The sequence below is a fragment of the Cheilinus undulatus genome, linkage group 24, assembly GCF_018320785.1.
Source record: "Cheilinus undulatus linkage group 24, ASM1832078v1, whole genome shotgun sequence".
Classification (NCBI taxonomy): Eukaryota; Metazoa; Chordata; class Actinopteri; order Labriformes; family Labridae; genus Cheilinus; species Cheilinus undulatus.
In genome coordinates this window covers 21,642,797-21,656,534 of record NC_054888.1, presented here as the reverse complement: position 1 = coordinate 21,656,534, position 13,738 = coordinate 21,642,797, and the positions used below count along the sequence as shown (strand labels likewise).

The window sequence follows — 13,738 nt, the reverse complement described above, 5'->3', positions numbered from 1 at the left end:
TAATTTATCAAATGAGATCAAAAAACATATATGTTAAATTTTATGGAAATTTAGATTTTTTGGGATTTCGTGAGAAAGTGAAATAAACATTTCAGTTCCAAAAAATAGAATTTTCTGGCTATAATTAGTGTTTTCAGGCTTTAAAGGGTTAAGCATCCCACATATTCAGTGAGGAGTAACTCACTATCCCCATGTTAACTAATGGTAAACTAGCATTTATTTTTATTATGACTTTTGTCACCTTTGCTTGATTACTGATTGAAATTGGACCAAATCCCTAACTTCTGCCCAACTTAGACTACAATTTAGCATTTTTACCCAGTCTCAAAGCCCATGTGAGGAGCTTTAGACTGCAGAGGCAGATTTCATGCATGGCTGAGAGGAACATCGAGGTAAACAGAGCAGAGTCTGCCAAGACGGAGCAGCATCAGGAGGAGGCTGCAGAAATGTAAAGATTAGAATAAAGCAGAGCAGAAACTATAAGTTAAAGCCAATGTTTGGAGCTTTAAAGCTGATAGTCGTGGGCTTTGTTCATCTGCTAAGCAAGCAAGGCTACCAAGAACACAGTCGGTACATTTATAAATTATATAGTGTATTTAAATGCCTGTAAATGCTGCAAAAAGATGTAGACGTCCTTCTATGTTTACAGCATGCTAAAAAAAAACAGGCTTTTTAAGGTGTTGTCATGGTGGCCTTTCTCACTTGTCTCCTTGCATGGCCAGATCTAGGCAGATTGACACGTGACATACTCCTTCATTTCTTGATGATGGGGGATGTTCAGCACCTTGGATTTATTTTTGTGTCCATCTCCTGACTTATACTTTTCCATAGAACTTTCTCTGAGTTTCCTGGAGTGTTCTTTTGTCTTCATGGTGTAATGGTAGCCATAAATACTGATCATCCAGTAACTGGACCTTCCAGTGAGTGTGTATTAAGGGTGTATCCTTGCTGTCTTGATTATTCTTATCACAATGCCTTCAAAAAGCTTTAAAATTATCCATACATTTCCACACACCATATGATTGTAGGCACGTGTCTAACCCCCACCTCCCTCTCTTTGGCTCCCCTCCAGGTGGACGCCGCTGTCACCCCCGAGGAGCGCCACCTGTCCAAGATGCAGCAGAACGGCTACGAGAACCCCACCTACAAGTTCTTCGAGCAGATGCAGAACTGAGGCGAATGTCACGTGTCACACTCACACATATTTAACATCCCCTCCCTACACATTTAAACACCTCCTCCCCTCTCTCTCTCCTTTCTCCCTGATTATTCTCCAAAATAAAGGCGGCGTGAGGTTCGACTGAAGCGGCCAGTCTAGAGATTAAAGTCTGTTGGCTTTAATCGGAGCAAGACGCCGTTTTTAATTAAATAAAGGGCCTGCTGACGTGTGGGAAACAGCCCCGCCCGGTGCATCGAAACAAACCCACACTTAGGGGAGAAAGGCGCCTCTGTGCTGATTCAGGGTCGGTGTAGTCAGGTTTATTTGTGTTGGGATGGTTTTAGGTGTGTGTAGGCAATCTGACCTCTGATTGGCAGGATTAAAGAGGCGCTTCACTGGGCTTTACTCGCTAAAATCTGCATTTTTAACTATTATTTAACACGTGGAGGTATGCATTTTCATATTTAATGGAGAAAAGTCTTAAATAAGCGGCATGATTTTCCCAATTAAAGCCCAGTTTCCCCCTAAAAGCTGCACCACTACTGCACTCACTCTACAGTCTACACTGGAGTTTACTCGCCTCCTCGTCCTCCTCCCTCCCTCCTTCCATCCTTCTTTTCTTTACGACAGCTGGGCTGTGCTACGCCACACGGAGCTCTTACAGATATCCAGAGATGATGATGATGTTGAAGACAATATGTATTCTGAATGAGCTGTTTTTCGTTTGATTTCTCTCTTTCGTTTCCAGTTTTGTTTTTCAAAAAAGAACCAAAAGAAAAAACGTCAAAAAAAAAGAAAGAAAGAAAAAAATCCCACTGATGTAAAGTCCTTTTTTTAAATTGCGTGTAATGTTAACTGAAGTAATGCCGAAGTCTTAGCTGTTCTTATGTAGTGCATGACAACAAAGACGACAGAATTTGGGGAAAAAAAAGACAAAAAAATGATCTTATCGCTGCTCTATCTCTCTCTCTTGAGATTCTTTCTCACGTTATAGATTGTCATTCTAGCAAGATTGTACATTTAGTATCTTCTCGTGATTACGTGACTTCAAACGATGATGAAAAATATATATAAATCTAGATGATGAACGGGCTCTGCTTTGATATGATGTAAAATACACATTTAAAAAGAGATCTGTGATTTTGGAATTAAGTGTTTCACGTTTATTTTTTAATCTCCTGAAGCTCTGTTTGTATATTGTTCTCATTCACTGAAATATATTGTGTTAATCCTCCCCCTCCTCCTTTGGAATTTTTCCTCAATCCATGTTTGAAAAGGGCATGACGTTGGCGTGAAGGTTACACGAAGTGAAAAACAGGAGGGGGGGTGGGGTTAGGATTATCTCTGCGTACGTGCGTTGTCTGTTTTTGTCATTTTCAGTCCGGTGTTTCGTCCAGTTGTAAGCCGAAAACGTCTCATTCTTTTTTTTTTTGTAATCATTCTGCCGTCTGCTGATAGACCAGGTGGAAAGGGGAGACGGCGAGGAAGGTGGAGAGGAAATGACTTGCAGTTCCGGATGGATACCCAGCCAGGCAGGCAGTCTGTATATATAATGGATTTTTCACTCCCCCTCCCCTCCTCCTTCGCCTTCCTTTTCCCTCCAGGCATGCTCACCTCTCTGCCGTCGACGCACACATGACTCCTCAGAGGCAGAGCACTGTAGTCTGTATATAGATGATGTGACGGCATCGGCCGAGCTGAGAGTCGGGGACGTGAACGCAGGGCTCAGAGAGGAATCGGAGATCTAAAGGCAGTGAGATTTTCACAGGTGAAGTGTACATATGGAGGCTGCAGTGGGGTGGGTCCGTGGTTTTCAGAGGGTGCTCAGTAGAAGCCCAGCAGAGGGCGCTAGAGTAGAAGAGGAAGCAGGATTTTCTTTCTATCATTTTTTTTTTCTGTGGATTATATATTTGGTTTTTGTTTTCCACTGTGTAATATTGTGCAGGCCATTTGCATTGACTGGGAAAATGCTTTCTACACTGTATTCCATAATAAAGTTTTGAATGTACATACACCTGCAGCGTCTTTGTGGTCTTTATTTAATGATTTTATTAATCAATCTTGGTCCGTATAATTTGGCTTTTTTGACAAAAATAAAACACTCAAAATCTCTTTAATAACAAAGTGAAAGCATAAATAATATATAATAAAGCATATATAATAAATATATGTGACTGCCTAAATGTTCATCCTAGTATAAAGGCACCTGTGTCTGGATGGTCCAATCACAGATTGATCAGCATTCCTGGCTACCATTACACCATGAAGACAAAAGAACACTCCAAGTAACTTAGAGAAAAGGTTGTTGAAAAGTTGAAGTCAGGGAATGGACACAAAAAAATCAAAAATGAAGCTTTTTTGACCATCAGGCGAGATGCTATCACACCATCCCTACTGTGACACATGGTGGTGGCAGCATCATAATGTGGGGATGCTTCTTGGCAGCAAGACCCAAAAGACTTGTAATATTTATTTATGCAGTCACTTATTTTACCTTACATATTTTTGTTTGACATTACTCTGTAGAAATCTGTTTTCACTTTGACCTTAAAGAGGTTTTTTTATTTTTTTGTCAGAAAAGCCGAATTATATCAAACATAATTGATTTGTTAAATCAACAAAAGGGGGGTAATTCTTTTTATAGGCACAGTAGAAAATTTTCCTTGATTTGTTTGGATTTCTATGCTTGTTTCCTTAAAAAATGTGTTGATTTCTCAGAATTTCTTATAAATAACCAGCATTTATAACTGGAGACAGAGAAAATCTTTGCTGTAAACATTTAAATGCATGTTTCTCAAGATCTCCAAGTTGATATTTTGGAATGATGAAACTCTATTCCCGTGAAAACATGAAAACTTTTTATATCTAACCAAAATATACATATAAGCAGGGACAAAGCTGGGGATTATGGGGGCTCCCAAACCAGCTAGCCAAGCAACAAATGTTGCATCATTTTTTGAAATATATATGCATTTTAACCATAATTTCCCCATTTATGAGCAATATTTTCAATATGGTTAAAGTAAATGTACTTTCATGATTTAGCAGTGCTTGGCTACACCATTTGGACATTTTTAATGGAGGAGCAGGGCCCCCCAGATTTATTTAATTCTGATACAAACTTAAGTCTGTTGGCAGATTCAGTAATGACAGTAATTACTACAACAAAGTTAAAAATAAAAACACACTGTTCATTGCAGGCTTGTATAGGGCCCCTCCCTACTGTGGGCCCGGGTACCCTTTCCCCCCTGTGCAACGCCCATGCATATAATGACAAATCGAGTAAAAATGTACCATAACATTTAAATATAGACAGTTTTCTTGAGAGCTGCACCTATTTACCTCACTTTTCCTGAAAACGTGTATTTGCCGAAGTTTTAAAAAAACATGTAGTAAGAGAAAATGGAGCAAGATTTCACTGTGATAACAAATTTGGGTTCCTTTCTTTATCTTAGGATAACATCTCTATGCTCAGTCATATGTTTTGCCCTGCTTCAGGTCAGTATGGCAACATTTGATTAAATTAAATGAGTTTTTGAACATGTTCTGATATTTGAACTGCCATTTCTTATTAAGGAGGAGGAGACGGGTCCTGGTGCAGCTCTAAAAGAGCGTTTCTTTCTCTACCTCACATATATGGCGGCCTAACTCGAGCAGGAAACAGCAGGCTGGAGCTGGCAGAGATGAAGTATTTTTCCAATAAAACAAGGTAATCTACATCCACACGGACACATTTCAATGAACTTTAGCTGGATGTTATTCAGTAAAACTACAATCCTGAAAATCACTGAGGTATGAATAGAATATGAAGGTAGGATAATGTTTATTGATCACGGTGAAGGAAATAAAGGATTAAAAGTAACAAGCACTTTTATGGAATTAGTACGCAAATGCTGTCAAAATCGCAGATACTTAAATACTGCTTAAATTCCAGGTGTTTTGAATTATATAATCTGTTATCTTAATGGTCAATGGCAACAAAAAGGACTGAAATTTTAGAGGTACATTTGTTAGGTAATGCTCCATGTATGTAGCAACCTGTGGCTCCTTTCCCATTCTCCACTCTCTCATCCCCATTACCAACTCTATCTGCCGCCTTATTTGATGATTAACAAATCAAAGCTGTTAAATGAAAACAAAAGAGTACTGTAACTTAAATTAACTGGCATATTTCATGGGATTTATCTGCTTTATCTGCATTTTTTTTTCCATCAAAAAATAGCAGATTAAAGCCTGGCACATGGTCTCAATAATACTGAGTCATTTGCAATGTTTTAGCCTGAGTTTTTGTGCAATGTGGATAATTTTCAGGAGTTAACTTGCAATTGTGTTGACGAAAAACATCAAAGTAGTTAATATTGGCTGCTGATGACTTCTACTTTTATAGCTGTGATCTTAAAATTGTTTGATTTTTACCATAATTCAATCAAAGTTTGAATTATGGTATCCTAGCAACCATAATATCTATTGTTTACGCCTGATATTGTTGTTATCCTGTTAATTAGGATATAAGGGATGAATACGGCACAGGTAATTGATTTCATTCTTTTATTTATTTTATTTTATTTTTATTTTTTTGGAAATTATTGCAATGTTACCCCAACTTGAATTTTGATGGAAATATGTTAAATAAATCAACTATTCCTGGAAAACTGTAGTTGCAATCCTGTAGAGTACGGTTTGAATGTGCATTGTAACATTTCTTATGATTATTTCGGGGCTTAAATTAACGAATAATTACAGAAAAATTGTGGAATTTGTCCATTTTTAATATTCATTAAGGTTATTTGTTTACTGATACTTTTCCAATGACAAAGAAAGTGTTGAAAGAACAAGAATGTAGGTGATAAACTACATTTTATAAATCATTGCAATGAAACATGCGCAATCCTGCGCAAAGCAGGCGCCATCTTGACATCCGGGAACTCTTCCTCTTCGTCGCAGCAGTCCCACAATCCTCCGCAGTGCTCCACATTTGGATTTTGTGCTTCAGGTGTCAAACCCAAGGTGAGTACTGCGTTTTCAAAATAACACTACCCTAAGAGCGTTTGCACTGTCTCTAATCACAATTCATAATGTTTAAGAAGTATTTTACCCAGTGGCGGGTGTTACGTCATGAGGACGCAGCGTAAAAAACCGTTAGAATGTTAGAAAGTCGAGTCGCGTGAGCATAGCCTAGCTTAGCTTTCTAGCATTAGCAGTAGTCAACATTAGCTTGGTAGCGTTAAGTCGGAACGAAAAGACAAAACATCAAAATAGTGACATTTATCATGCGTATACTGAAGACTTACCAATGTCAAGTTTCTTAAATACATATTAAACGCCTCAGTATATGATAACTCGGTGTCTTTTAATGTAAGCTGCGTATTTTCGGTCGGTGACCCTAGTTAACCCAGGCTAACATATGAAGGGAGTGCTAATGCTGTTAGTATCACGTCTAGATTTAGGATGTTGTAAACCAATTAATAAGGGGAATATCCTCTTCCCTTTATAAAGACAAAGTCTGGGTGCAAAAAGTTACGTTTTAATCTTAATAAATGATATTAACTTTACATTAATGTCGCTTGGTGCTTAGTAAGCGTCAAAGTTGTTTTTTAGTTTTACATCGTAAATACAAAAGTCAGTTTTATTCTAAATTTTGTATTTATTCTATGAAGTGCATTTCCCAGGACTCAGGTTGCACGCCATGCTTTCATAAATGTGTGTTTTCTCTGTATTTGTCTGTTATTATGTTGAATATACAGATTATGGCGAAACTGTTAACCCTTTCATGATAATTTCATGTTTTTCTAAGTTTTTCCCCAAACAAGGAATTTTCAGCACAACTTTTCCTAACATCCTAGTTTTTTGGATGCTTACATTCTTTACTTTTGCACACAGAAACAACATTATTTCACAGAACTACTAGGGATAGAATTATTAGCCCCCATTAGAACTATTTTTTTGTTTATTCACAGCACAAACTGCTGTTGTGTGTTGATTTGGTTTAACTTTGTGTCGTCAAAGCTTGTAAAATCAAGTTAAGACAGGGTTATTCTCATATTTACACTCAGTATAAACACTTCAGTAAGGGTTAGAGCTGTCACTGAGAAGCAGTGTTTTTGTCGTTGACTAAAACTGACTAAAAATATTCATCAACAGCCTTTTTTTCCATGACAAAAACTAGACTAAGACTAACAAAAATAGATCTGTGATGACTAAAACTGACATAAACTACATTTAGTTTTTGCTAAGATGACTAAAACTAGACTAAATTGTAATTTAGTTTTTGTCGGACATTCAAAATCTGTGATATTTCTCCACTGTGGGTTAATCCGTCAAAAAACAATGCATATGTAGCTATTTTGCCTTTCAGCTGTAGAGTGCAGAGAACAAACTACCGTGATTGGTACCAAATTTAGGCATGAAAATAAATGCTTGGTCTAAAAGTAAAGACTAAAATGTGAGGATTTTCATGGACTAAAAGTAGACTAAAATGTTTTGAGTTTTCATCGACTGAAACTAGAAAGTATAGAAATTACTAAAATGTGACTAAAACTAAAATGCATTTCATTTAAAGACTAAAACTAAAATTAAAAATTAGCTGCCAAAATTAACTGCTGAGAAGGCATCATGCCAAAACCAATGAAATCGGTTCAGACTTGAGAAACAGAAGTGTTTATGTTCACTAAGCAGGAGAAGGATCTTCAAAGTTATCACAGCGCTTCCAAGTGTCAAGAACTGGGGTGAGAATTATCATCAAGAAATTCAAAGAGAGCCACACAGTCCAGAACAAGCCTGGCAGAGGCAGGAGGAGAAACGTTTCAAAGATCCTGGAAAGAAAAGTAGTGAGAGATGTGTCTAAAGACCCCAGAACATCTGCCAAGACACTAAGTGTGGATGTAAAGTTGGAAGGAATCGTGACGAAAGAAGGATATGTGAAGATTCTGATATGAAACGTCAAGCAGTCAGCAGCTAAACTGGGTCTGGGTCGTCGCTCGTCTTCCAACACAACAGGGACCCTAAACAGATGTGGCTCTTGTTGAAGAACTACCCCAGAAGACCATAATGGCCGGCACAAAGCCCTGACCCGGATCACACTGAAAATCTGTTGGATGAACTGAAGATCAGGGACCATGCAAGAAAGCCATCAAATCTGGAAGAGCTTGAGAGATTCACTGGAGATGAATGGGCTGGGATTCCTTAGAAGACGTGTCTGAGACTTGTGGAAAACTACAACAAACGACTGCAGGGTGTAGTCCAGTAAAAAGGAGACACAACTGAGTATTACCATCAGGGGGGGTAATAATTTAGACCCTGGTAGTTTTGTTTTCTCTGTGCAAAGTAAGCATCCAAAATCGAACTTGGATGTTTGGAAAAGCTGTGTTAAAAATGGTTAACATGCTTGGGAAATACTCAGGAAAAACTGAAATTTTCCTAGGTGGGCTACCTCATCCAGATTGTACAGTTTTCTCCACCAAAACTTAGTTCATATTTATGAAATATTCACCACCTACAGCTTCATTTAGCCCCAGTTTGGAGTTTAATACTAACAAGTTAGCATTAAGGGTCTACATGATACCCACAGTAAGCATGGAGCCTCCTCATGATGGCACAAGGACTCCCAAACACCATATTATCAGTATTATTATCAGTTTCCCCCCACACAGGGCAATTCTGCAGCTGCCATGCCTTACAGCAGTGGTTCTCAACCTTGGGGTCAGGACCCCCTTTGGGATCATGAGACACTAAGAGGGGGTCTCCAGATTTCCTCAAAAAAAACTCAAGAGTATTTTTAGAATTGCACTGTTGCCACTTTACACCATTTTGCCAAATTTAAACCAGTTTTCACGATTTTTTCCCCACAAATTTCAACAAATTTTTGCCATTTAACACTTATTTTTGCCATTTTAAATCCATTCCAACACTTTTTCTGCCTGTTTTTGTCACTTATAAACCAATTCATGCCACATAAGCCAAATCTTAACTCTTTTGACCCAGTATTGCAGTATTAATCCCATTTTACCACTTTTTATGACCATTTTTTCCCATTATAACCACATTTCACTATCTGATATGCCCATTTTTGCCAGTTTGACCAATTTTTGCCAATATCTGCCTTTCTTTTCTTTCTCATTTAGCATTATTTTGCCAGTTTATATTGATTGTCTTTCCATCTCACCAGGTTTCCACCCATTTTTGCCAACTTAAAGCCTTTTCAGCCACTTTTTAAATTCCATTTTACCACTATTTTTGCCACTGTAACCCGTATTTGCTTTTTTTTTTGTTCTTTTTGTCACTTCTAACCCATTTCTGCTACATTTTAGATCCAATTTCACCACCCTTTCCGCCATTTTTGTCATTATTAACCCATTTTTAACAAACTTTCTTTTTTTTTAACAAAATAGACCGACATTTTTAAGAAGGTTATATTGTACACAAATGGTTTCAAAAAAAGATCTGTTTCATTCATAAGACTGGTCATTTTTTTTCAGGTTAAATATAAAATAAGGATATCACAGCTTAAGTTTACAATGGACCAGGATTTTGATGGGCCCCAGAAAGCTCTCCCCTTTATCCCCCCTTATGGACGGCCTTGTCTCCACACGACTATTCTTGAATTTGCATGGCTGTGTTCAGCCACCCTCAGGTACAGTGGGGGTCCCTGGTCTCTGGCACCTTTATTTTGGGGGTCACGGGCTGAAAAGGTTGAAAACCACTGCCTTACAGTATGATCTAGATTTGTTGCATAAAGAGGATACAACTGTATTTAACCTCAAGGCTGTGTTTCAAATGACAACTAAATGACTGTAATCCTCTAATCTAATTTTAGTCTACACATTTCCTATTAATGTAAAACAGACGGGGTCACAGCATGTTTTCCTGATGATAACGTTATGGAAAAATAACATTAAGCTCTCTCTTCTACAGATGGCACTTAACCAGTTATTCCACTTGTCCTCCCTGTTTCGCTCTGCCGTCAGCCTGACCCTGCGCAGGAACATCGGCATCTCCGCTGTCCTCTTCAACAAGAGCAAGGAGCTCGACCCCGTCCAGAAGCTGTTCCTGGACAAGATCCGGGACTACAACAACAAGAGCAAGTCAGTGCATAAGGAGTGAATTCTCCAGCTCAGTCATCAGTGATGTTTTATACTTAAATAGATGCTCCAAGCCTACTTTATACCTTGTAATTTTTTTTCACTAACTGTGTGTGTATTTAAATAAAATCTCATCCACTCGATCACCATCACACTCCCATGAACTTTGTTTGGTTCTCTCAGGAGTTCTGGTGGTATCGTGGATGCTGGCCCAGGTTACCAGAAGAATCTGAATGAAGAGGTGACCAAACTGCAGAGGCTATATGGAGGAGGAGACATGACAAAGTTCCCCGATATCAAGTTCACAGGTCAGTTTGGGCCTAGATTAGCTTATATCTTGTACTATGAGGGGTATAGCATCACCTGCCTTCATTTTGTGATTAAATAGAGATGATTACAGATTGTGTAGTAGGCAAATGAGACTGTAGAGCCGGGGCGTCAGGCTCAATCACAGCAGGAGCCGGTTTCTGAATGTAGGTCTAACCTGAGACCCTTACACGGTCTGCTTCATTTTCACCAGTCATGGACAATGGGGGGAAAACTTAGTAGTGATGATGAATGATTTTGAGATTTTAAAAAGTCAAAATGCTTAGTTTAATGGCTCAAAATCTGAAGTAAAAAGTAAAACGTATTAGTTCTAAAGGTCAAAACTCAAAATAAAAAGTCAGAATTATCATTTAAAAGGCAAATTTCTGAGATAGAAAGTTGAAATCATGACTTTTTTTTTAATAAATATGTTTATTAAGTTTTCCATTTTCCACTTAAACAGAACAACCAAACAGGAGAAATTAAAACATAACGATGTGAAGCTCAGCACTTTTACCAAACAGAGAAAGAAAAAGGGGAGACAAAAAGGCACACTTATCACACAGCCCACACCTTCTGAAGACAGCAAGTACAGGCACAATTTGACTGTTATCACCATAGTTGGGTCCTTACAACTTACATATTTCATATAAAGCCTCTAGTGAGGATAGCAGACAGATTCACCTTTATATATTCCAGAAATGGTCTTCACATTTTAAGGAAGTCAACATTTTAGCATGTTTGAGACAGGTCAGGAGATCTAGTGGTATATGTTCCATTACTATCTTATACCAACCAGAGAGTGTGGGGACTCTTGGGGAAATCCGATATTTTTCCTTGCACAAAATGCTAGCACATTAAACAATTCTGTGATTTACATAAGTGATACTGACATTTGGAAGACCAGGGAAAAGTGAAACCAGGTGAAGCTGGTGTTCAGTTCCGAGTGTTTTTGCATTTCAAACAGAACAGCCTCCCAGTATGTCTGCAGTTTAGAGCAAAACCAAAGATTGAAATCATTAGTTTTAACAGTCAAAATATGAGTCAAAAATTGAATTCATGTGTTTTAAATGTCAAGGAAATAAGTGTTCTATAATGCCTAATTTATTTTGCTCAGGGTGGTTATTGCAGAAGAAATTATGGGGTTTTTGGTAGATATTTTTACAGAAAAAAAGAAATGATTGAGAAAGGTGAAAAAATAAACCAATCCTAAACATCCACACCTTAGGAAAGGTTTAAGAAAGGCCTGCAGTGTCTGTCAGGTTTCCTTCCATCCATAAAGATGTGCACTTTCTTCTAATGGACACTAGGAGGCATCATCTGCATATTTAAGCATCAGTGGATGTCAGTCTCATGTCAGAGTCATAAGCTGTTCTCATGGACAAACGAGCGTTAGGCCCAAATAAATGAGTCAAGATCTTTGAGGAGATCCTCATCATAACAGGAGAAGACAGACACATCTAAAACAAATCAAAGCTGTCTGTCAGTGTAGGAGAAAAGTGCTGAACTCTGATCAGCTGCAGTGTTGCACTGACAGCCAGCTGTTTTTTTATAAAGACTCAAAAACACTCCTTTTAAATATTTATTTTTCACCAGTGGAGCGACACGCTGTAATCTTGGGCTTTGTCTCTAAATTTAGTGATACCCGTCAAAGTGAGGCCGTTTTCTCTGTTTTAAATCAGCGCAGGAAGCTTGTAGCTCATCTGCCTCGCTGCATTTTTGATGAAGCAGCTGCTGACAGAACGTCCCATTATTCTCTGTTTGTCTGTATCTTATCTCATGTTTTGTGATTTGTTGTCCAGCTGCAGTTTGTGTCATTGCAGGGATTATCATTCAAAATAATCTCACTGATGATTCTCCTTTTTTTTTTATCTTTTCAGAGCCCAAGCTTGAGGAAGGTGCCAAGTGAATGCTGTCCATGTTGTAAATCTCCTACATGTAACCATCAATATGTTGTATTTAATAAAAAGAGATTGGATTGAGCCATGATGCACTGGTTTTCTATTTACCTCCATCTGATGAAAAACAGAAATGTACCCCAAGCAGGATTACTGTTGCAATTGTTTATTTATTTTGTCCAGCAGTTTAATAATAAGTACATTTCAGTTCAGTTTTTTATTTTTAATGAATTTGCCAAAATTTCTAAAATTCTGTTTTCACTTTGTCCTGATGGAGCACTGAGTGTAGATTAATGAAAATAAAAATGCATGTTTTCAACTGTAGTGTCAGGCTGCAATATCACAGCATTTAAAGAAATAATATAAAAGGTGTTGGAATCATTTCTGAGCGGCTCTACGTCCCTTTATGGCCTTTGAAACACAAGTGAAAAAGGTGGTTTTGAAAGGTACATTATACAATCCACAATTTCTGACTGCTAGACCTGACTGCTACTTTCACCCACAGTAATTTGAATGTTTTTGACATTTGTCTTTAATTGGATGAACTGTTTTCAAGCTATTATGCTCGCAGGTAAGTCTAAATGGATGTGAGACCAGATTCCTGGGGAGAAGAATTCATAAAGAAACATGGGTCCTCAGGGGGTTCCAGCAAAACTTGATTCTGCTGTAGCACTTGAATCATCATAAGGATGGAGTCTCATGGGACTGGGCTGCAGGTCGCAAGGGTTGTAAAAATGCCATTTTTGACATGACATGCTATAGCAGTGCTTTTTGCAAATTTTGACATAGTATAATATGTTTTTCGTGACCAATTTGGCCACAACATGCTATAACATGACTTTTTGTGCCAAATTTGGCATAGTATAATATGATGTTTTTTATGACCAACTTGGTGACGACATGCTATAACATGACGTTTCTTGTCAAATTTTGACACAGTAAAATAAGATGTTTTTCATGACCCATTTGGTGACAGTGTTCTATAACATGATGTTTTTTGCCAAATTTGACATAGTATAATATGATGTTCATAAACAAGTTGGTGACGACATGCTATAACATGACTTTTTTTTGCCAATTTTGACATAGTATACTAAGATGTTTTTCATGCAAATTTTGAGACAAAATGCTATAACATGACATTTTTTGCAAAATTTGACACAGTATAATATGTTTTTCGTGGCCCATTTTATGACGACATGCTATAACATGGCTTTTTTATGCAATGTTTGACATAGTATGATGTTTTTCATGACAAATTTGGTGACGACATGCTATAACATGACGTTTGTGCAAGT

General features: G+C 37.8%; 2 protein-coding genes across 3 annotated transcripts in view; both read left to right on the top strand.

Annotated features, from left to right (window-relative positions):
* appa (amyloid beta (A4) precursor protein a) overlaps positions 1–3,173 on the top strand; it is an 85,872-nt gene extending 82,699 nt beyond the window's left edge. For both annotated transcript variants that reach the window (XM_041781548.1, XM_041781547.1), the window contains one exon: positions 1,073–3,173. In XM_041781548.1, the coding sequence (XP_041637482.1) occupies positions 1,073–1,174 (102 nt within the window). In that variant the 3' untranslated portion in view covers positions 1,175–3,173. The remainder of the gene's footprint in view (positions 1–1,072) is intronic.
* Positions 3,174–6,057: 2,884 nt separating this feature from the next.
* On the top strand, positions 6,058–12,524 carry atp5pf (ATP synthase peripheral stalk subunit F6). The gene is made up of 4 exons (XM_041782054.1): positions 6,058–6,166; positions 10,070–10,239; positions 10,420–10,544; positions 12,423–12,524. Exons 2-4 carry the CDS (start codon positions 10,070–10,072, stop codon positions 12,449–12,451), a joined length of 324 nt encoding a protein of 107 aa, XP_041637988.1. The 5' UTR covers positions 6,058–6,166; the 3' UTR covers positions 12,452–12,524.
* Positions 12,525–13,738: the final 1,214 nt, after the last annotated feature.